This window comes from Furipterus horrens, unplaced genomic scaffold (assembly GCF_987537825.1).
Source record: "Furipterus horrens unplaced genomic scaffold, mFurHor1.1.pri manual_scaffold_1, whole genome shotgun sequence".
Lineage (NCBI taxonomy): Eukaryota > Metazoa > Chordata > Mammalia > Chiroptera > Furipteridae > Furipterus > Furipterus horrens.
Window position 1 is genome coordinate 108,861,574 of NW_028327171.1, and position 27,660 is coordinate 108,889,233.

Consider the following 27,660-nt stretch of genomic DNA (forward strand, 5'->3'; position numbering starts at 1 on the left):
AGGGAGAGCACGGCTCCTGAGGACGCCGGGCCAGAGGAGCTCAGCTGCCCCTGGGCCTGCGGAGCAACTGGGCTGGTGAGAGCCCCACTCCAGAGAAGAGTGGGTGCAGGCAAAACAACCAGCTGACTGTCAGTTTTCAGGGACTCTGTGAAGCAAGGAGGTGCGAGCCCTGCCCCACAGCGGCTTCCTCAGGCAACTGTGTTAGAACTCAAGAGCCAAGTATGCGGGAAGGCCACGGCCTCCCAGAGCTGCGCCGGGCCCCAGAGTGTGGGGGTGACCTCACAGAGCCTGAGTCACAGGGGGACAGCGGCCCTGCCTTTCCCACAGGCCTGTGGGGACCACAGCAGCTGTGCGCCTGGAGAGCTCTCTAGCATGATATAGAGGTTGTACAACCACAGTGCATCACCTTTATCATCATCACCCGTTTTTTTTAATTCCTTGAGATTAAGAGGCCATGGCAGAAAGTGTGGACTGGAACATCAGAACTGGAAGGCAGCTCAGAGATCATTCCATCAAGTTCCCTTAGTTCACAGGTGAGAGAAATGAGGCCAAAGAGACGTTGAGGGCTGCCGGAGCCAGCACCGGGTGCCCATCTCTCAGACAACCTCTCCCTAGATCCTGACTCCACTTTCTGACCATGAAGGAGGAATGGGCAAGTGAGTAGCTCCTGAAGAGAAAGTGGGTACGATTTTCTTACGAGGGTTCTCATATGCTTAAGAGCTCAACTATCCCAGAACTGGCCACAAAAATCCCACTGTCCTGGGAAAGACTTCATGGAAACATTCTGGACTTACAATAGGCTGGTGCTGTTTGCAGTTCCCCTGAGACCAAAACTCCAAAGGGCATGCCGGGGAGACTCGGCTGTGGTCCAGAAAGGGGCGGCTCCAGCTCTGGTGGTTCACGCTGACCCAGCTCCTCCCCTCCCTCCAGCCTCCTGGATCAACCCATCGCAAAGACGGGAGGCTGTTTCTGGTCTCAGCAAGGAGCCACTGTGCCTTCCACCTGCAGCCCTGTTGTCATTAAGCCACAGGGCCACTCCTAGCAAACAGCCCCTAATTACCCACACAGCCATACCAGTCTCACTGGTGTGATGCACGTACTGGGTGGAAACTTGTGATAGACTGTAGTCATGTTATTAAAATAAGCCTGGCTTTTTAAACAAACAAGTTGCTGAGAGAGACTCTGCACAGCATCTGTTAACTGAAAGTCGCTGAAGCTGATTGTGAACTCACCCAAGGTGAAGGGTGTGTGACTGGTTCTAGAAAGCAGAGATCAGCTGCTTTGAAATCCCCAGGGAAAAAAGGAAAGGCCAATGGGCGTTCATAAGGTGGCTCTCAGCAAAGCGGCAAGAGAAAATCAGACTGCTATAAGTTACCACCAAGGGATTTTTTTGTTGTTGTTTTTAAAGAAAAAGTGGCAACTAGGCCATGGAAGAGAGGTAGGATCAGCGTGGTCCCAAGACGAGTGAGAAGGAGCCATAAGGTTCCCTGTGGCCCCTCTCTGTTCTCCTTGCTCCTTTGTTATTTTGCTTGGCAGATAATAAACTACCAAGCCTATATCTTCTGGGAAGTGAATGCTTTAAACATTTAAGCGAGGACTGTCTTCCCATGGGACCTTTTAACTGACCTAAACCAATCCAGAGGAAGGAACGAAACAGGTTTGATCTGCTTTTATTGATCCCACATGTTATTCTAGCTTGGCCCCCACCCCCCACTAGCTCCATGTGCCCCAAGAACTGGGAACATACATTCAAGGGGTTCTGCTGGTGAGAACTGGAGAGAGGGACTCCCCTCCAACATATAATGTGCAGAATGGCTGTGATTCTGTGGTCAGAGGGCCATGGCTTTTTGGGCTCCAGATCCAGGATCCTAAGCTCCGCCCCTGGGTTGTTCCTCTGAATTTCTGTTGTTTCTCCACTCTTAGCAGGTCTGAAGTGGATCTGTTTTTCTTCTCCCTTACTCTCCCCAGCTCCCCTCCAATGACACAAAATAAAATCTGGCCCTGTCTATCTTGTCTCTGGATCTGCAGCCAGCTTTCAATTACCAGGCCTGGGCTATTGGTGGCAAAAGTCCAACCACAGGTCCTGCCACCCAGAACTTTCCTGAGCATGGACTGAGCAGCAGCCACAGCAGGCCCGGGGAGCATGAACTCATTTCATTAGCAGCTCAAGCCAGACATTTAGAGGGGAAATCTGCCAAAAGAAGATCACACACTTGCGTTCCCCAACCAAAGAGAAATGCCATCTGTGTTGTTATTTCTGATGATCTGTGCCTCTGCTTCCCTCCCTGCTGGGCCCTGAGCATGCATGGGTGGCGAGGAGACAGCTCTTACTCTAGTAAAATTTAAGGGAAACTGCCTTGCTTTCATGAAGGCATAGTGGTTCCTTGCACTCCCTCTTACTGGTGCTCGGCCAGTATGAAGACAGAGCTGTGGGGTGGTCAGTCCGGGAACGTGACCCCTGGCTGAGTCAGAGAAGGCCGGTGCCCAGGTTCACACAATCTGTGTATTTCTCAGCCGCAAGAGCCAGCACGCCACTGTCTGAATAAATGGAGCAGAAAATTCAACAGCCACAACAGTTTGTTTTTGGCATGCCTTATCTAGGTCGGGTGTCCTCCTACCCCATGTACCTTCTGATTATGTTTTGTTTAAAGCAGCATTTCCCATACTGTGTCCTGTGAAACATTGGGACATGTTAAATTGTGTGGGGGTGGGGTGGGGTGGGGGGGGTTCAAATGCATTTGAAGGAGAGATGTACCCTAGAACCCTACCTTCTGAAATACTCCAAGCACACTAAAGGCTCTGAGATTATGTTATTTTGGTACTGAAACCAGTTTAATTTCATTTAACTCAGTAATCTTGTAATTTCTCAATTTGTTGAACAATCAAATAGCAGTCTTATTTTTATTCCTGTTTTGTTATTTTTTTTACAAAATCCCCATGGAACCAGAATCTCAAAGATGCTATTTTAGTCATGTTAGGAAGACCTCTGCTCCCCAGCAATGCTGGGAGGGTGTGGATAGGAAGCTAGAGGCAGGCCAGCCCCAGGGGCTGCTTGGCTACAAGACAGGCCTGGGGTGAGAAGCTAGAGGGAGGGGGCTGGGGGGTACCTCTTGGTGCTGCAAGCATCTGGACAGGTTGGGCACTTCTCACATATCTCCCCAAAGGCCCCTGGCTCCGTGCACTGGCATTGCCCGCAGACGCAGCGCCCACGGTCACTGCAGATCTGGCCGTCCTTGCCCCGGCACTTGCTGATGTCTGTGGAGCAGTTACAGTTGTCCCCGACATAACCTGCATGGCACTTGCATTCTCCGCAGTGACACTCACCATGTCCTAAAAGGACAACATAGCACATTAGCACTTGCCTGTACGAGCACATCACCCCCCACCAGCGCCTGGCACTGACATAATGAGACATGGTGCCCTCAGAGTCTGTTTGGGCAGATGGAGAGGACCTCGTGCTGACGGAGTGACAGCAGAGGCCTGGGAAGCTGGTGCAGCCTGGCTGGGCCTGGGGCCATGCTTCAAGCTGACCCACGTCCTAATCCCCGGAACTTGTGAACATCACCTCAGATGGCAAAACAGACTTTGCAGAAGCAATTGAGTGAAGGATTCTGAGATGGGGAGATTCTCCTGGGTTATCCAGAAGACCCTAAATGCCACCAGGAGGAAGGGGAAGGGAGATGGGACAGCAGAACCAAGGTGCTGTGCTGCTGCCTTTGGAGACGGGGCAGGAGGCGGGCGACCACGCAGCTCTGGGAGCTGGAAAGGCCAGGACACAGGTCCCCCCTGGACCCTCTGGAGGGGCGCTGCCCCCTGGACGTCCGCCCAGCAAAAATGATGTCAGGCTCTGACTTCCAGAGCCATAAGAATAATTTGTGTTGCTTTACATCACTAAATGTGTGGGAGTTTATTACAGCCACACAGGAAATTAACACAGTTGTCATCCCTAGGTCTTGGTGACATGCTGGATTCTTGGTCTGGCCTTGGACCTGCAGCCCGGAGCAGGTACAGGAGCAGCAGTGGCCAACGCCAAACAGTGCTCCCCGTAGACACATTAGGCTCCACAGCGCAAATGCGACTACACCTTACAGCCATCGGGTGGCAGGAATCATCACCATCTTCATTTCCCAAATGATGAAAATGAGACACAGAGAGACGGAGTGGCTTGGTGCAGATCATACAGCCAGCGGCACTCAAGCCAGGGTAGGAGTCTGCAGGGGAAGCGAACAAGGGAGTCTGGCTCCAGATTTGTTTCTGAACGCCACAATCCACTGCCTCTCAGAACAAAAGAAGACAGAGCAGGCCTCAACCAAGATGAGAACCAACTGAGGGTTGCCCTGCTCCCCTTTGCAAGGAGGGACCCCTTCTGGAACCTGTAGGGGAAGGGGGTGGGCACCCCCTCAAGGTTCAGAAGGTGTCAAGGGCAGGGAAGAGCTCAGCTAAGGGAATAGGGTGTGAATGTGTATACCAGGCACATGTGTATGAGTGTGTGCACCAGGCATGTGTTTGCATGTATGAGTGAGCATGCGCACCAGGCATATGTGTGCGTGCCAGGTGTGTGCATGTACGTGTAAGAGTGCACGTGTGCACCAGGCATGTAAGTGCACTGTGTGCTGGACAGTATTGGTGTGTACCAGGCATGTGTACATGCCTAAGACTGAGTGCACCAGGTGCATGGGTGCATGAGTGTGAGTGCGTGCTCACTAGGTGAGTCCATGTATAAGTGCGTATACTCCAGGCACGCATGTATATGCATGTGTATGAGCACATGCACCAGGCATGTGTACATGTTGGTGAGTGCATGTGCACTGGGCATGTATGCATGTGTGTGCGACAGGCATGTGTGTGCATAGGAGTATGCGTGCACATGATGGGCAGTGAGAAGCATGGAGACCATCATCCGCCAATGGGGCCCCAAGCCTGGCAAGTAGTGGCTTCTCAATTCTCTACACTAACAGAGGCTGAAAGCATTGTTATGAATGGCACTTAATCGAATTTGTATTCACTGAGCACCCACTTACACACGAGCAGGAGACTGGACAGGTGTGGACGGGTAGGGGCCTTGCATTTCACTCCCACACCTGAGTCAACCATCCTGGCAGATGGATCCCAGCACCTTCTGGGGGACCAGCAATGAGTGTGGCCCACAATTCAGGTCATGACCTAACTTCAGAGAGCCTCTCACCCTCACTGCCCCCCCGCTCCCCAATAGTCAAGAGCCACAGCAGACGCTGTGCTGGGCGAGGGCCCTCCCACCTCACAGGCAGCGCAGCAGGAACATACGGCAGTCCTCTGGGGGAGGCGAGGAAAGTCAGGCTGGCCACGCAGAGGCTGTGCAGGGGTGCGACCCATGAGCCCAGGAGAGGCAGCACCCTGCTCAGGGCTGGAGGGGAGGGTGGACTGCAGCAGCCCTCCTCTTCGCCCGTTTCAGCACTGGTTTCCAGCCCAGGCAGGCAGGAAACCACATCCCACAGAAGTCTTCCCAAATGAACGGCTCCACTCACAAAAACTCCCTCACTCTCCAGCCTCAGGGACCTTGCTGGTCAAGAGCCTGTTTTAAATTAACATGGTTCCTGGAGGGGAGTGACCACCACCCCCCAACATTCTATCATGAAAACCTCCAAACCGGCAGCCACGGTGGAAGAACTGCACAAGGAGCACGCATCTATCCGCCATGCACGCTCCTCCGCAGCATGTTACCGGCTCCTCCATCCGTGTCTATCCAGCCCTGCAGCCATCCATCAATCCTTATTTTTAAAAACGCATTTCAAAGTGAGCTGCAGCTATCCGTGCACTCCAGGGGCAGACTTTCACTACAGCTCTGGCTTTGCCATCCCACAAAGCTGACACACAGAAGTAAGAGGCATGGCAGTGCCAAACTCAGGACCAACTCAGGCAGTGCTCAGGCCAGGGGTACTGCTTTGCTTGAAATGGTGAGTGTTGGTTTTTCTTCCTACTGGGATTGTTTTTGGTAGCAATATACAATTATCTAACTATACTTGGCACAAATATTCCAAAGTGTCAAAGATTGGGAGAGGAAGTAGTATATTACTTTGGGGAAGAGTTGGGTTTTGGTTGAAGCATGTGTGCGCTGAAGGGAGAACCTGCTCCCATGGGCTGGGCTTCCAAGTGGAAATGATGACTGCTCTGTGCTTCCCACCAGGATGACTGATGGGCAATTAACCCAGTTGCTTTAGCTATGTCTGCTACAGTGCAGGCCCAAGCACTCCAAAACCCAGCCCAAGGCCAACGCTGGCAAGTGTGCCCCAGATCTGGGATTCAAGTAGTCGGGAGTCAAGGGCAGGGCACCATGGGAGCTGAGGATTCCTCAAAAGTCGCCTGGGAAGAGAACAGAACTCACCTCCATAATGCCTGAGCAGAGCAAAGACATAAGAACCTGGAAAGTGGACGGAGCACACAACCCCAATCCCCTTCAGTGGGCAACTGGGAGACACTGAGGGACATCAGAAAAGCCTTATCTGCATGGCCTTTGACCTCAAATATTGGACAATTCCAAAGCAAAGTCACAGCAGCCCAAAACTAGGAAGGAAACCCTGGGCTCTATGGTTGGTGAGATGGCTGACACCACCTCAATGTCTGCCCTCGGTGACCCCCTTGATAGCTCTGGTTTCGTCTGTTAGGAAGTTCATTACATTTCAAAGATGGCTTAAAGCGGCTCCAGCAAAGACATGGCAGGCGTCCCACGCCCTCCTCCATACCTGTGGGAGGCAGTGCTGTCGAATCATGGGATTCTCACCAGGGAGCCTGGGCTGGGCCTCAGGACCCTCCTCAGCACTGCCCTGGAAGTAGGACCTCCCAGCTCGTGAGAGCAGCACATCTTGGCTTAAAGCTTCCAAGTCTCCTTTACAAAGCATGACCCCACATAGAGTGTCACAACTATGTAGATCTGGTCACATTTTATCCTAATCCAACTGTCGCAGGTCTTGCAGCTGGGCCTCAACGTGCATGCAGATTCCTCACGCCTTCTGGTCAGCCCTCCGCCCCTCCTAGCATCCAGGAACACATGTTATTAAAATGATGAGGGTCATGTGGCCCTGTCTCAAGGATCAATAACCTGTCAACCACCAGTAGAACTGAATGGAAGACTGGGAACAGGATCCTGGCTAACAGAAAACAGAGGGCCAAAGCAACGACCCTCCATCAAAACAAAGCTCATTTAGAATGCTATCCCAACACCTTGGCAAGGGGAGTTGAATTTAATGACTCCTGTTTAATACTGTACAGACCTAAAAATATTTTCACTATACACAGACAGGGGTATTGAAGGGCATGTGAAAGCACTCTGTAAACTGTGAATTGCTACATGTGCAAGTTATTATTAGCCCAATCTTTGTTAGAATGATTGACTGCTAAATGGACAGGAAGTTGTAAATGTGTCTCTTTATACAGAATTTCAGCTCTACAGAATTCAACAGCTTTCCTTCAGCACAACAGTGCTTGTGTGGGCTGGGGGCCAAGATGCAGCCCCTTGCCTTCTTTCATAAAACAGAAAGCTGGCTATTTAGAGGAAGGGGTACCCTTGAAGTAGGCTGGGAAGGAGCTGCTGGGAAGGAGGGAGGGGAGCCGTGGCCTGGAAGCTAAAAGGGCCGTGAGAGGCAGCCCTGGCACCCGTGCTCTGCAGAGGTGAAGAAGGGCCATTCCTGCAGTGGCTCCTGGTCACCACAGTCCTGGGGACTTGAGGGCAGAATTCAGCTGGTAGAGGGGTGGGAAAGCAGCGACGGGGGGGCACAGGCAACTCCACAAGTGATCTGGTGTGCAGAGGCAGGAAGCAATGAGGGAGGACAGGGTATTTTGAAGATGGTACATATTTGAGCATATTTTTGATTACAGAAAAGACTCAGAAGAAAGCAAGCTTTGGGGGAACTAGAAGAATCAAGTGAATGGCAAACTCCACTGAGATCACAGCAGAAGAGTAAGGGAGAGGAGGAGCTACAGGGCGATGACAGCTGTAGCCAGACAGAGATGCTCCAGTTTTCAGTCCCCGCAGTGGAGTTCAAGGTCATGGTGATCAGCTGGGCATTGTGCTGGAACCAAGTTCAAATCCATACCCCACCATTTGTTATGTCTTCTTGGGCTTGTCCCTAAAGTTTCCAAGTCTCCTTTAGAAAGCATGGCCCATATAGTGTCATAAACTATGTGGATGTGGTCACATTTTATCCTGTGTGACAATCTGTTTCCTCATCTGTCAATGACAACAATGCCTTCCTCATGGGAATGTTGTTAGAAGCATGGGCGCTATTGCAAGTCTAGCCCCCCCACCCCACCCCACCCCCAGTGTCTGGCACATGAGGGCACCCAGGATACGTTAGCTGGAACTTCTGGGACTGCTCCTGGAGCTGAGTAATCAGGAACTCAGATCACCTCATTGGGCAGCTCGCCACAGGGGAATGCGGCAGACAGTGGGACTTGGGGGGCGGGGGGGCAGTGTGAGGTAGAATGCAGGGGTGACCAGGTCAGTAAGTGACATACGGGGAAGGTCGAAGGGCTAAGCAGTGGAATGGCACAACCTTGAAGAAGGGGAGGGCCTTCAGGGAGTGGAAAGCAAAGATCTGAAGGGAGCACTGAGGAGCCAGAGTGCTGATTGGGGTGTGGGAGGAAGCCAGCATTCTCCCAGAATGCTCCCCAGCAATGTTCTTAGGGACTACCTGCTTCAGGGAAAGGAGGTGTGGGGATTTCTGCATAGGCTGAGAATGAAGAGGAGTCTGTTACCCCCGAGCAGGCATGGTGAAGAACAATGCCGGATGCAAGGGCACATTTAGAAGTGGGGCAGTAGGGTGCAGTGGTTAGTGCAAGACTTCTGCAATCAGAATTGGGTTGGCCTCCTGAATCTGCTAATTTACCAGTGGGAATAAATGTTTAACCCTCCATATCTTGGATTCTTCATTTTTAAAATGGGGCTAATAAAAATGCGGCCTTTGTAGGGTTGTTGTATGAGTTAAAGCACTCAATCTGTATAAAGCACTTGATGTCTGGCATGTAGTAAGTGCTCAACAAATGCTAGCTATGCCCATCATCATTATCATCACTGTTGTTATTATAATGGGAGCAAGGGGAGTGGAAACTTGGAGCAGATTTTCTTGGAGAATGGGAGGGGAAACACTTTCTGGGAGCTAAGATCAAAGACGGTCAAGGGTTAAAAGCTCCCATAAGCATACCTAATCCACACCCAACCTGAGGGGAGAGCGCTGGGGGCCCCAGAGCCTCAAGGGGAGACTGGCACACTGAGGTGCCTGAGGCCCTGCTTGGGGAGCTCCCTGGTTGTGCCTCAGGATAGCAGGAAATGCGCTGTGTAGTCGGTGAGGAGGGAGGTGAGGAGGGACGAGAATTGGGCTCTCAACAGGAAAGGGACAGCTAGATGTCTGGGGCAGGACTGTGTGACCTGTGGAGCACGTGTCGCCTCTCCACACTGGCCCCAAAGTAGTTCCCATCCAGCTCCGGAAGCACTGGCTCCCCTCAGTGGCAGCTGCCGTCCTGTCCGGGCGTCCATGCTGGCTGGTGGAGGGCAGGACGGAGCTCAGTTCCTGAGGCAGGAAGGATGCTTCCCTTCCTCCTCGCGTTCCTGCCTCCCTCTCCCTTTCTCGCTCACACGGGTATGTGATCACTTCCTCTCTCTCACTGCTTCCTGCCTCTCTCAGAGGATCCGCCTCCACTCCCAGGGCCCAGGCCCCCCTCCCGCTCCCTCAGCTTCCAGCACCCCCTTTCCTCACAGCCCTCTGCCTGCCCCACAGTTTCCCCTCCTGGCTTTCTCTTCCCCTTGCTGAACGAGAACCAGTCTTGTAAACAGGAAGTGGTTAAGATAAAAAGAAAAAGAAGGGGTGTGTCCTGAAAAGCCTTTTCCCTGTCCCTGGAAGTCAGGGCCTGCCTCTGCTCCCAGAACTCCAACTACTGTGTTAGAAAAGTTGGAAACCGACTCAGAGCTTACTGTGCTTCCAGTCCCTGGGGTCGATGTGACTCGGGCCCAGAGAATCGGCTAAGCCGGGGCAGCTGGGGGTGGACCCCACAGCCCTGAGCTCTGCGGCATCAGGCGGATGTTTGGATCCCCTCTCTGAGGCTGTGGACAGAGTAGGGAGCAGCCTCATGCCACACATCCTGGCATCACCCAAAGCTCCATGCAGAAGAACCACAGCCAGACGCAGATGACTTCTCTGGCCAAAGGCATACACAGGCTTGATTGCAAAGAGCAGGGCCTTTCCGTCTGGGGCTTCAGAACAAGAAGGGGAACTCCCTTCTCAGAAGTGCTGTTCCTGGTTCTGGCTGACAAGCAGGTTAGTGTGACATAACAGGCCCTCCCTCATCCTGAGTGTCCCTGCTCCGCCAGTGCTGCGGTGTCTGGGGGCAGTCTCCGTCCGGTCCCCCTGGGGACGTGCCTGCCCCTCCCACCACTTTATCTTACCCTTGCATGCCCTGGCTTTTGTTCCAAAAGAGTGAAAAACAGAGCTTCCTGAAATGCACAGGACTTATTCCCAGTTCCCTGTAAGGGATTTTAGCCTAGCTCCAGGCTAAGCAGAAACTAAATAAACCACCAGGGGCAACAGAGAAGTCACTCTGAACACATGTCCTTCTCCGCACGGGCTTCCTAAGCCTATCTACACGCACTGGCTGGCCAAGGACTAGTTCCTGATCCAAGGACCTGACAACTGAGGAAGCCCCCTCCCACCCAGAAAGCACAGCACACCTCCCGCTAACCAGGCTCGTGCAGAAAGGCTCCTCTCACCAACTCAGTTCTCCCTTGTCGCTCTACTTGAAACTCCATGGAACTGCGCGGTTGGGGGCATCCTTTCTGAATGGGCGCTACTGTGCAATCTCAGCTACCTACTCACCGCTCTGGGGAGTGGTCCGGTTTCCTCGATAAAAGAGGGATAGCGCGTTGTCTGTTTTACTGGATTGGGGAAACCCTCTGTAAACGTGCAACAGAGAAATCTAAGACTTAAGTACTTTACTTGGATGACCTCATTAGCCCTCCCAGTAACCCTATGTGGTGGTGTAATGATTACCCTCATTTTCCCAGATAAGAAAAAGAAACAGGGAGGCCAAGTAACTTATCCAAAGTTACACAGAAGGCAGGAGTCAGGGCTGGGATTTGAACCACATTTGGTCGGTCCTGGAGCCCACATTCCTAACCATTATACGTACTGCCTCTCCAGTACAATCCAATCATGATTAAGTGATAAAAATTAAAACAACACAATAGGATAAATGTTCAAGGTGACCCAGGGTGTGGTAGAGTTAAAAATGTATGACAGACCCAGCTATAAGGCTGGCATTTTTTAAATCACTGATCATTAAATCATTCTTGGCCTCCATTTTCTTATCTGTAAAGTAAGGGCAGTAGAAGAGGTAAGCTCTAAGGTTCCTCCCACTGACATTACTGTTCAAGGTCAGAGCAGGGAGCCATCTGAAGAGCTAGGTTAAGCTATAGGTTTTGGAATAGAAGAGGGGAGAAGTATTTGGGGTATAAAAAAGCATCAATTCATTTGTGAGGATGAACAGAGAGAGTGGATAGCCTGAAAGGGAAGTACTTGAAAGGAAAAGATGGGTAACAGGGGGGCTGATATAGACCTCTTGTGTGTATGAATGTATGTATGTATGTGTGTACGCATGTATGTATGTACATATAAGCAGATGGATGAAAGGAAAGGAAGGAAGACTTGAAAGAGGGAAAGAAAGAGAAAGGGAGGGAGGCAGGGGAGAAGGAGGGAGGGAGGACAATGGTGGGGAAAGGGGGTCTGAGTGCCAGACCAAGAAGTCTGAGTTTGTCCTTTAGGCCCCAAATGGCCTGATAGTTCACTCCTACCACCGAGGTGAGCTGACAGCCTCACCTGGACACTACAGCACTCTCCTCGCTGGTCTCCCATCCTATGGTCTGCTCCACCCCCAAGTCACTCCCTATGTGGCCTCGCCGATCTCTTTTCTAAAATGTAAATTATATGTAACACTCTTGCTTAAAACCTTTCCATGGCCCCTCATCGCTCCCAAGTATTCCTTCCATGTTTACACTTCGGGCACAACGTACGAGGTCCTTCACTGCCCAGCAGCCCAGGCTACAACTCGTGTCTGTTCTCCTGCCCACGCTTCCCAGGAACACCAGGTTCTGACCGCTGACTGTTCTGAACCGCTCAGAGCCTCTAAAAGGTGCTGAACATTAATTAGCATGTTTTTGTTTTGAAACACCCATTTTGCACCGTGGAGAGCAGACGGACTGGATGGGGTAGCGGAAATAGAGAAAAGATAAATTTCAAAGAAATATTGAGAGACTTGGTGGCAAACAGGAGTTGAGAAGGTAGGAGAGAAAGGGTGACTCCGGGGTTTCTGCCTTGCACAAGCGGATGAAAGGTGGAGACAGGGAGACTCGGAAGAGAACCGTGGCTGGGAAAAAGATCATGAGATCAGTCCGAGGCATCCTGAGACTGAGGTGCATTTAAGACAACCAAGTGGAGACGTCAAGAAGGCTGGTGGCTAAAGCACGCTTGGGCGCAAGTCTGAGCAACATGTACGGTAACAGAGGCTGTGGGCTCTGGGGAGAGGACGGCTAGGCCATGCCTTGGACAACCGAAGCATTGAACAGGTTGCTAGAGGAGACGGATCCCACAGAGGAGACTATAAGGTTGTGACCATGCCAAGGTGGGCACAGTCGACAGTGTCAACTGCTGCCCAAAAGTGAAGATGAGGGCTGAAAAAGTCTATTAGATGTAGCAGGACAAGGTCACCGGGGACCTGGGAAGACCTATTTTGGTAGAATCACACGGCTGAATCCTAACTGGACTGAGGTGAGATGACAGAGGAAGACAGTGCAGACAAATGTTTTAAGAAATATGGTTGTGATTATGGAGGAAAGAGGAGCGGCAGTTGGGGGGGGCATTGAGGGTGTCTCTTTTTCTGTTCCTTTCTTTTTAAAAAGATTGAAGAGATCCAGTTAGTGGTTGTCTTTTCATTTTGCTTATGGTTTCCTTGGTTGTACAAAAGCTTTTTAGTATAATATAGTCCCATCTATTTATTTTTCCTTGCCCAAGGAGATAAATCATAAAAAATATTGCTATCAAAAATGTCCAAGATTTTACTGCCTATGTCTTCTTCTAGAATTTTTATGGTTTTGAGTCTTACATTTAGGTTTTTAATCCATTTTGAGTTTATTCTACTGTATGGTGTAAGAAGGTGCTTTAGCTGAAGGGATCATGCCAAAAAAGAGGAAAAAAAGAAAGTGATTACTAGAGAGAAAGGGGCTGGGAGAAGGCAGAAGAGGGGAAAAGGGGGATAAATGGTGACAGAAGGAGACTCGACTTTGGGTGGTAAGCACACAACACAGTGTACAGGCGCTGTATGAGGGAACCGTCCACTTCAAACCTATATACTTGGGGGACTTCTGGTTAAGAGAGCAGCATAGGTAAAAACAGCTCAGTCCTCGCACAACCACATCAAAATTACAACTAAAATAGAGAACCACCATCATTCAGAACCATCAAAAATTAGTTGAAAGGAAGTTTGACGACTGTAGAATTAAAGAAATCACACCCATTCAGACTGGTAAGAGGGCAGAGACACAGAACGGACTGGTCCCACACCCACGTGTGGTAGATAAAAACTCAAGAGGGATGTCTTAGGAACTTGGAGGTCCAGCCCTACACCAGGCCCCCTAGCCCAGGGTACCAGTGCCAGGAAGATAAATACCCATAAATTCCTGCTACAGAAATCAGCAGGGATTGACTCGGTGGAAGAAACTTCTGGTGTCCCAAGCGGCTCCTCTCAAAGCCCACGAGGACTTACTCAGACTCATCCAGAACTGGGGTAGCAGCTTAAGAGGCACCAGTGGCATACATGGAAGAACTGAAGTGTCTGGCATCAAGGCAGGAGCTGGCGGGCAGCTTTCTCCCAGACCAAAAGGTGGGCAGAGGCCACCACCCTTCCCATTTCTGAGTCCTCTCCCCATAGAGCTGACAGGTGGGCACCATATCTGAGACTCCATCAACCCGACTAACACTATTTGCTCCACCCTGGAGGTCCCCTGAGACTCCACGATTCTCCATATAAATGGATGGTCTTGGCTCATGCTTCACAACTTCCTAAATCCTATCAAACAAGCAACAGCTGGCCACAGCCCCTAGCCCCCATACCTCTTAAGTGGCCCCAGGCCTGGCACTAGCAGCCGCCAGCCTGGATTCACGGTTTTGCCTGGGAATCTCCAACCCCAACACAAGTAGCAGCCATCTCAGATTGCTTTATATAGTTCAAGCAAAGTGGCCTCGGGCAAAACACAGGTGGAGACTGACCTTTGCCTGCACTATGTACTAAACCCTAGAGACTCTGCACCCAATGGACAGCTACAGATCACCTCAAAGAACCACCACCCTGCCCCTGCACAGCTGATCCTCCATGGAGGGTGGAGTTTAGTCTCAGGGACAGGTCACAGCCAGATTTTGTAGCTGACTGGCCTGGGTGAATCCCTCTCACTGACCTGCCAACAGTAATCAAAGCTCAACTACAAGGAGGGTGTAGTCAGCCCACATGAAGGGCACACCTCGAGTACCCAGCTTGGGTGGTAAGGGAGGCTGCGCCATTGGACCATATAGGACATCTACTACATTAGACCATGCTACCAAGACTGGTAGCAGCTCTACCTAATACATAGAAACAAACACAGGGAGGCTGACAAATTGAGAAGACAAAGAAACATGGCCCATATGAAAGAACAGATCAAAACTCCAGAAAGAAGAACTAATAAAATGGAGGTAAGCAATCTATCAGATGCAGAGTTCAAAACACTGGTTATAAGGATGCTCAGTGAACTTTGTAAGAATCTCAACAGCATAAAAAAGATCCGGTTAGAAAGAAATGATTCACTAATTGAAATAAAGAGCAATTTACAGGGAAACAACAGTAGAGAGGATGAAGAGAATCAAACCAATGATATGGAACATAAGGAATCAAAAATATCCAATCAGAAATACAAGAAGAAAATAGAATTTTTTTAAAAAAATGAGCATAGTATAAGCAGCCTCTGAGACAACTTCAAGAGGTCCAACATTTGCATCATAGGGGTGCCAGAAGAAGAGAAAAAGCAAAAAACTGGAAATATATTTGAAAAACTAATGAAAGAAAATTCCCCTAATTTGAAGGAAATACACATGCAAGTCCAGGAAGCACAGAGAGTCCCAAACAAGATGGATGCAAAGAGGACCACTCCAAGACACATCATAATGAAAATGCCAAAGGTTAAATATAAAGAGAAAATCTTAAAAGCAGCAAGAGGAAAGCAGGGAAGTTTCCATAAGACCGTCAGCTGATTTCTCAAAAGAAACTCTGCAGGTAAGAAGGGATTGGCAAGAAACATTCAAAGTCATGAAAAGCAGGGACCTACAGCCAAGACTGCTCTACCCAGCAAAGCTATCATTTAGAAGGGCAGATAAAGAGCTTCCCAGACAAGGAAAAGTTAAAGATTATCATCACCAAAACCATTATTATATTAAATGTTAAAGGGACTTATTTAAGAAAAAAAAGATCCAAACTATGAACAATAAAATGGCATTAAATACATATCTATTAACAATTGAATCTAAAAAATAAAGCAAACAAGAAGAACAGAGACATAATCATGGATACTGAAAGGCAGCTTGATGGTTGCCAGATGGGAGTGGGGTGTGGGAGATGGGTGAAGAGGTGAGGGGATGAAGAAATACATACAGGTAGTTACAGAATAGTAGTCATGGGGATGTAAAGTACAGCACAGGGAATGGAGTAGACAAAGAACTTACACGCATGACCCATGGACATGAACAGTGCTGTGGGGATTATCTGAGGGAGTGGGAAGTGCTAAGTGGGGGGGGGTGTCAAAGGGGGAAAAATTGAGACAACTGTAATAGCATTAATAAATAAAATATAATTTAAAATGAAAGCTATATAATTTTATTAACAAATGTCATCCCAATAAATTCATTACAAATTAAAAAAAAAAGATTGGAGAGGTCTGAGCATGTCCTATAGCTGACCAGAAGACTTAGTTAAGAGGGAAAGTGTAATACAGAGCTGCTTATCACACAGATATACAGCATTTGTTCGTTTGCTCATTTGCCTCATCTCATCAGCCTACACCATACAAAGTTGACAACAGTGTTCTAGCTTGTTTGTCCAATGCCTGGCATGGTGTCAGTCACATAGAATATGTTGCTGGTTGTTGAAAGCTAAGAACATCGTCAGGACAATCCTAATATCCTGGGGGTCAAACATTCAATGCTGGCAATTAGAAAAGGCAGAGGAGTATTACTGATGCTTATGAAGTCAAATGTGTTTCTTGAGATATTTCAAATTCTTAACACATGTCCAAGAAACCCAGAGACTTCAGGGTAACAGGAGGAAAGAAGGATTATGGTCATGGTCAAATAGAGGCTTTGTACCCCACTACTACTGCTGCATATTTTTCAGATTTCATATAGTTCAGAAAGAAAGACTTCAGAGATATGAGTGATAGTGTATCTTGAGTCTCAGGGACAGCTGCTTCCCTGTTCTTGGCTTAGTGTCAATGAACCAACCCTGACAAGGTCACCAATAGTGCTTCCCAACGGGCAGCCCCTCACCCTTTGCCTTCATCTGCTGGACCACATGTTTGAGCAGCAAAATATGACCGCTACTAAACAAATAAGGTGCTGTGGCTTTCAGCTAAGGTTCTCCAAACCTCAGCATCACTTTCTGAGATAACAGCACTGGCTAGAAAGCTGTCTCCACTGTCAAAAGCAATTGAGGCCCCTCAAAGGATAGCTTTGCCTTTCTGGTCTTACACTTGATTTCTCATGGCTGTCAAGTCCCTCTAATTACCACCGCATTTCCCAGGAGAGCAGTAAGGAAAGGACTTGGCCTCTGGCCCAACTCTATCAATCACAGGGAGATTAAGGTAATGCAGGGAAGATGGAAAAACCCCATGCTCTTTAATGAATTCACCTTTCTGAGTTCAAAGAAGTCTGTAAACAACTGAGTGATATTAATCATAGTCCTCACAGGACCCTGAGAATGCTGACTCTGGAAGAAAAACAGAAGGCCTGTCTGTGGCCAAAAGAAACAGAGGTGCCTCAGATCAACATTCTGAGTTTGGCCAATCCTGCCCAATCCGCCTGGCTGGCACTTCCGGGGAAATGCCAACCACATCCGGAGAGACATGAATTCAATACCCTCTTGGCCCCAGCTACAGGATGAGAGGGTTGCTATTTTCTACTTGGCAACTGTAGTGCTGTTGTGGTTGGTTAGCAGCTGCCATATTCCACCCTCCGCTGGCCGTTCTCCAGAGCCTGGTGCAGCGGTCTAAATGGACAGTCGGTCTGGAATGTCCCATGAGTGGGCCATGCAGAAGCCCGGGTGCCAGCAGCCCAGCCAAGCCACGAGGTGGCAGGAAACGGCCACCCAGAAAAAAGCACCCACCCCCTGAGGATTAGGGGAGGTGGGCTTTTCTTGGGCAAAGGCTTTGGGCCAACATCAGTAAGGGGGGTGGCCACCGCGCCAGTGCCCTCAGCTACAGCCACCCCGGCGTGGGCCGCTCAGTAACAGCCACATCAACCTCCTAGTAAAGTGACAACAACTAAATGAGATCATCCTGTCAAGAGTGTCTTATAAATTAAAATAGGCTAACAAAGGTTCATTTAAAGAAAGTGGGAGTCACCATAATCAATAACAATAGCCAGGCACCTGCTGAATACTAAGAGGAACACTCCATGCTTTTCATTAAATAATAATCATATGATGGGTACCCTCAGCCTTGGTCCACAAGTGTCCTTCAGCCTGGTCTGCTGTGTCTGATACATTCTTATGTAACCCAGGGACAATCACTTAGGAAAAGAGGCTAAATGTTTCCTAAAATTCTGATTGAAATGAAGGGCACTTATTAGGTAAGACTTGGAAAATGTGGGCTAAATGCTTCGGTAGTAGCAGGGATGGCTGAACTGGTAATTCAGATATTTGGGAAGGATCTCAGCTAATTGAAATAGGTAACATTAGGTAGAAATTAAGTCACTGTTTACTTGCAAGATTCTCCCTGCCTGAATCTATCATCAAGAATCGCAAGGAGGTCTAAACTAGACTCTGGGCTTCAGTTTCTCCAAATGTAAATATTGAAAGCAGGTACTACACAGTTGACCCACTGTGTGAGATTGGTGGTATTATAAAAGGGACGAGATGCACATAATCCTATGCTTGCTCATAATCAATGCAAAATACTAACAAATTAGCCTCAGGCTGTTTCCCTAGGGGTAGGGGGGGAGACATTAAATAGATTTTCCTTGCATTATTATTGTGTTGGCCAAAAATGTCCATATGGTTTTTTCTGTAAAATAAAGACACATTTTTCATTTTCACCAATAACTTTATTGATTTGGATATTCTGAATATGTCAGCTATCTCCCACACATAGAATGTTGATTGTTCTCAATTAACATCTCGATTTGATTGCTATCAACTTCAACTACTCTACCCGACTGTGGAGCATCATCCAGAGAATCCTCCAGCACAACTGCACAAACCACCTTTGACACATTCGATCAGTCATAGCACCTTCTCTATATACTGCACAAATCTTTTTTTCTTCTTGTGTTCCAGTTGCTTTTTTACCTTTCTTGAAAAAATAAAGCATAATATGCCAAAAATATTGCATAATTTCTTCCATTTTCAATATTAAAATGACTACGCAAAAATTCACCAATTTTGGTAAGTTCTTTTTAAATTCACGCTGATATGATAGCTGTCACAATACAATCTAACAAAATTGTTTCAAATGAAGTTAAAGATAACTAAGTGCTACTAGAGCCATCTTTCTGAAAAAACCAAACTTTTTTTTTTTTAATGTGTTTTATTGATTAAAATATTACATTTGTGCCAATTTCCCTTCCCTCTGCTCCCCTCCACCCGGTGGCCCCCCTCCCTCCAGTTGTCCCCCCCTTTTAGATTATGTCCATTAGTTGTGCATACAGTTCCTCCCAACCTCTCTCCGTCTATTCCATTCCCTCCTACCATGATCCCCAATTCCTATATCATCTCCCTCCCTCTCTCCCCTCCCCCTCCCTGTTGACCTCCCCCCAATATGCTTCCCGTACCCACAGTTCCTTTTCCACTCTCGTTGCCTGTTTAGTTTGCCTTTGTTTCATCTCCCTAGCTTCTGTTTTTTAAACCAGTCCCTTTCGTCGTCGGCAGCCGTCCGTCTCGAGAGACGATGGTGTAGCTTCTTAAGAGTCTATCTGCACCGCCGAGAATGGCTGTGCAGTCCGACTCGGGAGTGACACGGTATCTGTCTCCTCCCGTGTTAAATCGACATCTTACGATGACGCTGGAGTGTCCTCTCCAGTGAAGCTGAAGCTACAGAGCCTGGGCAGGGTGATATGGAGGGTCTACTGTTGCCCATGCAGCAACCCCCCCCCTCTCTTCGCAGCTGAAGGGTCCAAGGGAAAGACGGAGTCAATACAGCTTGGCTTCAGGTGCGCCGCAGGAGTTGCCGGTGTTGACTACAACGTCAAACCGCCTTAGGGACTCCGGCTCCGGATTTTCTGTCGGGGTTTACTCCCTTAGCCTTTCCCCTGAAGAGGTATGCCGCAAGGCAGCGGAGGTTTTTTGGAGTCAGAGTTTTCCTCCACTGGTGTGCCCTGACTGGAAGATCGAACCAGCGACACTTAGCTCACAGGCCGACGCTCAATCCACTGAGCCAAACCAGCCAGGGCTACCAGTCCCTTTAACATCTCATATAACAGTGGTTTGGATCTAATGAACTCTTTCAGTTTTATTTTGTCCTGGAAACACTTTCTCTGTCCTTCTATTCTGAATGACAATTTCGCTGGATAGAGTATTCGTGGTTGTAGGTTTTGGATTTTCATTACTTTGAATATTTCTTGCCAGTCCCTTCTTGCCTGCAGGGTCTCCCTTGAGAAGTCAGCTGATAGTCTAATTGGGACCCCTTTGTACATAATTCTTTTCTTCTCTCTTGCTGCTTTTAAGATTCTCTCTTTATCTTTAATTTTTGACATTTTGATTATAATGTGTCTTGGAGTGGTTCTCCCTGGGTCCAGTCTCTTGGGAACTCTCCTTGCTTCCTGGACCTTCAAGTCTATTCCCTTCCCCAAGTCTGGGAAGTTCTCCTTTATTATATTTTCACTTAATTTTTCAAGTTCTAGTTCGTCTTCTTCGTTCTCTGGCAAGCCAATGATTCTTACGTTGGGCCTTTTATAGCTGTCCCAGAGGTTTCTGATCCTCTCATCATTGCTTCCCGTTCCTTCTCTATATTCTGGTTTGTTGAGATGAACTCTGGATTTTTTTTCCTCACAATCTGTCTCGTATGTGGTTTTGTTCCTTTCGTTATGAGTGTTTTTCGCTTCTTTCTCATCTTTTTCCAGATCTTTTGTTAATTCTGTAAGCCACCTGATAACAATGGCCCTGAACTGAGCCTCTGACAGGTTTCTTATTTGTTCATCTGTCAGATTCCTCATCTGTTGCCTGGTGAGCTGTGCCACCGGGATTTCTATAGTTGCCTGCCTCATTTTGACAGATGCGTTTTGTTTTCTTGGGCCGGCTGTAGGGGGCAGTGCCTGTGTACTTGTAATGACCCAGCGACCGGCGCCGTTCGGCAGCCTTTCTTGCTGTGCCGTGGTGCTTTGTCGTCACAATCCAGCGACCGGTGCCTGTCCGCGACCTATTTCGCAGCCCTGTGGCGCTTTCTTTGGGGGCGGGGGTCCAAGATGGATTCACACAGTTATTCCGCTAGGAGACCGGGATCCGTCCTCCCGCCCCCCTGGGCCTCACTGTTCAAGGCGATGTGGTGGCTGCTTTCCCCAGCGTTGGGGTCTCGCATTGCCGGGGGTTTGACTGCAGCCGGGATTTTTCGCCGCCCCGCCGCTGTCCCAGGTGCAACCGCAGACAGCGCCGCCCTCTTTAACTCTTACCTGCCCAAATGGCACCGCTGGTTTATAACTTCATATGTTGGGCTTCCGTGTAGTTTTATTTTCTGGAATTTCTAGTTATCCTTTGTTTTGAAGTAGTTGTATTCCTCTCTAGTTGTAGAGGGAGACCTAGCGTGTCCGTCTAAGCCTCCATCTTGGCCGGAAGTCCAAACAAACTTTTTAGCCAACTCAATACATTTGCCTATTGCTAAAGACCAACATAGTGATGCTAAATAGCATACCAATCTGGGAAGTACATTTCTTTCTTTTTTATTTATTTTTATCCTCACTCAAAGATATGCTTATTGATTTTAGAGAGAGGGAAAAGGGAAGAGAAAGAGAGAAACATCGATCAGTGGCCTCCCGTACATACCCTGACCTGGGATCAAACCACCTTTTATAGTGTATAGGATGATGCTCCAGCTAACTGAGCCACCCAGCCAGGGCAAGAAGTGCATTTCTTCAGTTAGCTTGGGGATGGTGAAGTCACCTGATGAAGGCTTTTGGGGGTAGTAGTTGTGGGCTGGAGTGATTGATAGGAAGCCCCCTCCTCCAGGTCAGAGGGTAACAGGCTGGGCTCAGGAAGCTGCCCTAGTGAGAAGATTCACAACTTTTAGCAGGTCAGACGAGCTCAGGGCAATTTCTAGACACCAGGGAGCAGTGGGATCTAGGTGGAGTTCTTAGGTCAGTGTTCTGAAAGCCACAGACATTTACCCCAGAGGAAAACAAGGCTCCATCCAATCCTGCCCCCCCCCCCCGCCCGCCCCCCGGCCAGAGGCACTGAGACTGTAGTCAGTTATGTCAGTTTCCAAAATCAAGACCAAACTCAAAGTGATAGTTCAACACTCAAGAAATGGAACCAAAGGAACCTTAGGAATAACTCTTTTAGTTACCAGAGATCTCCCATAGTTTTCAATTTTAAAATGAAAAATTTTCTAATATATAATTCACGTGGTCTTCCTAGGAGTTTCCTGTACTTTTGAAATTTCATTATTTCCTTCACAAGCCTTAAGGAACTTCATGACCTTAAGGACCAGGCCTGAAGTTCAAAGGCATGCAGATTCCTGCTTGCACACTTCCAAGTAGAGAGAGAAGGCAGCAAAGTGAGAGCTAAGGCTTAGATTTCCCCATTTTCACAATCACTGTTGCATTGTTGCATAAAATGTTTCTAAAAACAATATCTGAGCAGTGAGCAAGGACAGGAAGAAAACTCCATTTCCAGAGCTAAGCTCAGAGCATGGAACAAGATAGGTTCTCAAAGTGGCTTCCCAACATTGTCTTTCTTGTCTTTTAAAATTTCATATAAATCTGGACGGTGAAGAAGAAGCTTAAATGATTCATATCCCCATTCCTTGATCCCAGAAAATTTCTGACAAGTAGAAAACGCCAAGGACCACAAGAAATTAAAGTTAATTCAAAACCACAAGCAACTCCAACTCTGTACCCACGGCACCCAGCACACACTTGGTACGTGAGGATTGCTCAGTGAACTGCTGTTGAATGAGAAGCAGCAACCTGCCTAAAACAAAATGACCCTCAGTGAGAGATCATCATTTCCATATCTATAGCTGCACTAAGATTAGATAGTTATTAAGCATTGGCTTTTCCAAAGGGCTTTCTCCAAGGACAAGCTGTAAAAAGCCGATCAGATCTCAGCAGCCCTGTTCACTTGGTTCCGTGACTGGTCTGAAAGATGCCTTGTTCCCTTACATGACTAGTCCCTATATTTTTTTATTCCTTTTGCTTTTCAATTGAACTTGAATAATGTTTGGATACAGAAGGAATTGTTAGGGAATTCCTGACCATAGGATACCCATTGAGAACTTCCAAAACCAACATGTTTTGATGCCAAGAATATTTCTGAGGCTTACCTGTGTGTAAGAAAATGTTCTTCCAGGAAGGGGGTGGGCAGGTAATAACATTTATTCAATATCCCTGGTGAAGAGGCAGCATACAAGGAATTTTACAGTAGGATCCTATTGGATGCTCACAACAAACCTCTAGGGTATCTGACAGATAAAAAATCTTTCAGAGAGGGTCCATGAGGCAGAAGAGGGCACTGCCAAGTTTAGAATCCATATCTGAGCATGTGCTGGTCCTCAATCATTCTGGGAAATGGTCTGTGGTGGAAGTATCTTTATTAATTATGGGTATATCATTCCTTGTAATCATAGTTATTGAAGAATCCTATAACAAATTCTGGTCTCAGAGCCACTCACTGTATTCTTAGTACTCCAAAACAGAATATGATTCTCATGGCCTTCGCCGAGATGTGCATAATTAGGACTTAGATAATACCTGGTGAGAGAACCTACTATGTAGGACATGCCTTTGAGGGAGAGGGGCCCTTTATCTAGAACAGCGGTTCTCAACCTGTGGGTCATGACACCTTTGGGGGTCGAACGACCCTTTCACAGGGGTCACCTAAAACCATCAGAAAACACATATATAATTACACATTGTTTTTGTGATTAATCACTATGCTTTAATTATGTTCAATTTGTAACAATGAAAATACATCCTGCATATCAGATATTTACATTATGAGTCATAACAGTAGCAAAATTACAGTTATGAAGTAGCAACAAAAATAATTTTATGGTTGGGGGTCACCACAACATGAGGAACTGTATTAAAGGGTCACGGCATTAGGGAGGTTGAGAACCACTGCTCTAGAATATATATGTGTGTATATATGCGCGTGCGCGCGCACACACACACACACCTACATACACACATATCCTGTATCCCTAGTTTACAAATAGCACCTGGTGACCATGAACAAACTGAGCAGAGATTAATGTGCATGAAAAACACCTGAAGAATTTCTAGGCTCTCCCACCTGAGGCACACGGCACACAGTGGCAGCCTTCCTACCAAGCAGCCCCTTTCTGGGAAAATCAAATATGTGAAATCTTGGTTCATTCTAAAGATACATTTGGAGGGACTTCCGGCCAAGATGGAGGCTTAGACGGACACGCTCAGTCTCCCTCTACAACTAGAGAGGAATACAACTACTTCAAAACAAAAGATAACTAGAAATTCCAGAAAATAAAACTACATGGAAGCCCAACGTATAAAGTTATAAACCAGCAGCGCCCTTTGGGCAGGTAAGAAGAGCGAAAGTGGGCGGTGCTGTTTGTGGTAGCACCAGGGACAGCGGCTGGGAGAGCAATCTCAGCTACAGTCTAACCCCCCAGCTTGTGACCCCAACACTGGGAAAAGCAGCCACCACATCACCTCCAACAGTGAGGCCCAGAGGGCGGGAGGATGGATCCCGGTCTCCTAGCAGAATAACTGCAGGAATCCATCTTGGATCCCTGCCCCCACACAAAGCACCACAGCATTGCGAAATAGCTTGCGGATCGCCGCCGGTCGCTAGGTAGTGACCACAAAGGGCCACAGCGCAGCGAAAAAGGTTGCAGATCACTGGGTTGTGACGAGTACACAGGCACCGCCCCCTAAGCCGGCCTAAGAAAGCAAAACGCATCTGTCAAAATGAGGCAGACAGCTATAGAAACCCCGGTGGCACAGCTCACCAGGCAACAGATGGAGAACCTGACAGATGAACTAATAAGAAACCTGTCAGATGCTCAGTTCAGAGCCATTGTTATCAGGTGGCTTACAGAATTAACGAAAGATCTGGAAAAAGATGAGAAAGAATTGAAAAACACTCATACTGAAAGGAACAAAACCACATATGAGACAGATGGTGAGGAAATAAAATCCAGAGTTCAAATCAACAAATCAGAACATAGAGGAGCAGCAAACAGTCAACCAGTGCAGAGAGAGGAAACAGAAAGCGAGGAAAATGAGGAGAGGATCAGAAACCTCTGGGACAGCTATAAGAGACCCAATATAAGAATCATTGGTTTACCAGAGGGCGAAGATGAACTAGAAATTGAAAAATTAAGTGAAAATATAATAAAGCAGAATTTCCCAAACTTGGGGAAGGAAATAGACTTACAGGTCCAGGAAGCATAGAGAGTTCCAGAAAAACTGGACCCAGGGAGAACCACTCCAAGACACATTATAATCAAAATGTCAAAAGTTAAAGATAAAGAGAGAATCTTAAAAGCAGCAAGAGAGAACAAAAGAATCATGTACAAAGGGGTCCCAATTAGACTATCAGCTGACTTCTCAAGGGAGACCCTGCAGGCAAGAAGGGACTGGCAAGAAATATTCAAAGTAATGAAAATCCAAAACCTACAGCCACGAATACTCTATCCAGCAAAACTGTCATTCAGAATAGAAGGGCAGAGAAAGTGTTTCCAGGACAAAATAAAACTGAAAGAGTTCATCAGATCCAAACCACTACTATATGAGATGTTAAAGGGACTGGTTTAGAAAAAGGAGGGTCAAAACTATGAAATCTAAAATGAAAACTGCATCACAAGAAACAACAACAGAAGCGAGGGAATTGAAACAAAGGCAAACTAAATAGGCAACGAGAGTGGAAAAAGAACTATAGGTATGGGGAGCATATTTGGGGGAGGTCAGCAGGGAGGGGGAGGGAGATGGTATAGGAATTAAGAAACATAGTAAGAGGGAATGGAATAGACAGAGAGGTTGAGAAGAACTATATGCACAACCAATGGACATGGACTAAAAGGGGGGGACAACCGGAGGGAGGGGGGCCACCAGGTGGAGGGGAGCAGAGGGAAGGGAAATTGGGACAAATGTAACACTATAATCAATAAAATACATTAAAAAAAAAAGAATGACACCCCCCCCCAAAAAAAAATAAAATAAAATAAAGATACATTTGGAGGCTATCGTCATGGAGCTCCACTCAAGGTGCTCCTGTAACAAGTCATTTACGAAATATGCACATTGCAATGGACTAACAGAAGGTACATCTGTGCCGATAGCCTCAGGAACGGCCACCAGGCTGCTCACTGAGTACGAAAATTGCATTTCTGAAGACAACGCTATAAATACAGTGAGAAGTACTTTTACAAGCATATCTGAATAACTGTTGCCACGAGAAGGGTTCCATTTGGCAAGACTCAATAAGTCCAGAACTAGGCCACAATGCCAAGAACTAGCACTTTTAACTAGAGAGGTTTTAGCAGAACCTTGTAAAGCCTTCTGGAAATCATCAGCCCAGACCCAGAACTTGTGCTCAGATGCTGGCTCTGGCCACTAGGATTGACAACACTAGTGTCACATTGTGTCATTCTCCATATTTTTATGTTTGGGAGAGAACTTGCAGATGCCTCCTGACCCCTAGCTACCTGCCACATATTAAAGGACATATAATATTTTATATACATACAGACATACAAACTGATCAGTAGCCTGTTAGATCGAGTAAAATATGTGAGAATTTATTTAGATGTACTTTGTGGATCTCACAGTCACATGACCTAAAAGGTTCTGTTCAAAATTCTATATCCAATTTGATTTAAATTGTCTCAGTAAATGGACCCCAAGAAGCAGGTTGACCATTAGCAAATTGGTCACTGTACCGCAGTGCAGTGATTTTCAGGACAGAGGCTGCTGAAAGCATCAGGGTTGAGACTGATTTCCACAGTTTACCATAAAGGAGTGACTTCAATCCCAGGAAATGCACTGTTTGGGTACAGAAACCAGCAAAGAGCAACAGAGTTTGAGCAATAATCTTTTATTACATAAAAGCAAATAAACTATGTCTTACTTTCCATATTCTATTAGCAGAGGAACTCTGAAGGGTCAGCACTTTACAAGACTCAGAAGAACAAAACCCTCACAATGGCCCCGGAGAGCTCCCTCTACGCACGCACACAGGAAGGGTCTGTGGCCAGAACCACTCTCTAAGTTACGTTGCCGCTAAAACCCAGAGGGAGAAACAACAGCCCTGACTGCACCCACACTCCATGACAGTGTCACGAGAGTAGTAACACGGTTGTTCAGTGGCTTCCAGACCTTAGCTTGATCTGCCTGGCTACTAACTTTTATGACGTGTAACATATTTCAAACCTGTAATTGCTTGCACTCCACCCTCAGTCCTGGCTCCTGGGGGGGGAGCTGGAGGGAAGGACTCAGCCTCTCACAGACAGAAAGACCAGAGAGAAGCTGAAGGAGCTGCTGCAGACCTTCCCACCAATTCTGGCCCTGGCTCTGCCTCTGCCCCCATCTGAAGACAAACCACAACCACACAGTCCCCTGGTAGGACAGGCTGCAGGGCCAAGGGGTGAGAAAGACAATGGGAGAATGCTGAAGTCAGCTGCCAGTGAGTCTCAGAGTCAGCATCTTCAAGACCAGAGTGATTACTGGAATATAGACTTCTCTCCCACCAAAACCCCAAATGTAACAGCGGCCAAGAGCTCAGAACCAACACACACAATTCCAGAGTGGGAGCCCCAGGCCAGCCATGGAGCTGGGGGCTGAAACCCCTCCCCCACCCACTCACAGCTGCCTCCGGGCGACCTGCCATGTCTGAGACGACGAAGGAACACAGAGCGGGGAGCTCAGCCGTGGTCGGAGCCGGAGCCGGAGCCACTGCCTGGATATGTCAGCAAGTCCCGCCTGGGGCTGGGCTTGGTTTTCAGTCCTTCCTCAGTAATCACAACAACGACCTCACCCCAGACACTGCTTTCTCCAGGAAGACATGGACAGATTCACGTTTCAACTTGTTGGTTTTAAAGTGAGGGAGTAAAGGAGGCTAACTGGGGATGCGCTGGAAAGATTCAAGTATCCCAATCAATGATGGAGTCAAGTGATTGCTTCTTAGGATATACTGTGTGTATAAAGCAAAACCCAA

At 47.8% G+C, this 27,660-nt stretch overlaps 1 protein-coding gene across 1 annotated transcript in view; it reads right to left on the reverse strand.

Annotated features, from left to right (window-relative positions):
- Positions 1-27,660, reverse strand: part of ITGB5 (integrin subunit beta 5) — a 126,007-nt gene that overhangs the window by 6,515 nt on the left and 91,832 nt on the right. The window contains exon 11 of the mRNA XM_090277756.1: positions 3,108-3,330. Within this exon, the coding sequence (XP_090133882.1) occupies positions 3,108-3,330 (223 nt within the window). The remainder of the gene's footprint in view (positions 1-3,107; positions 3,331-27,660) is intronic.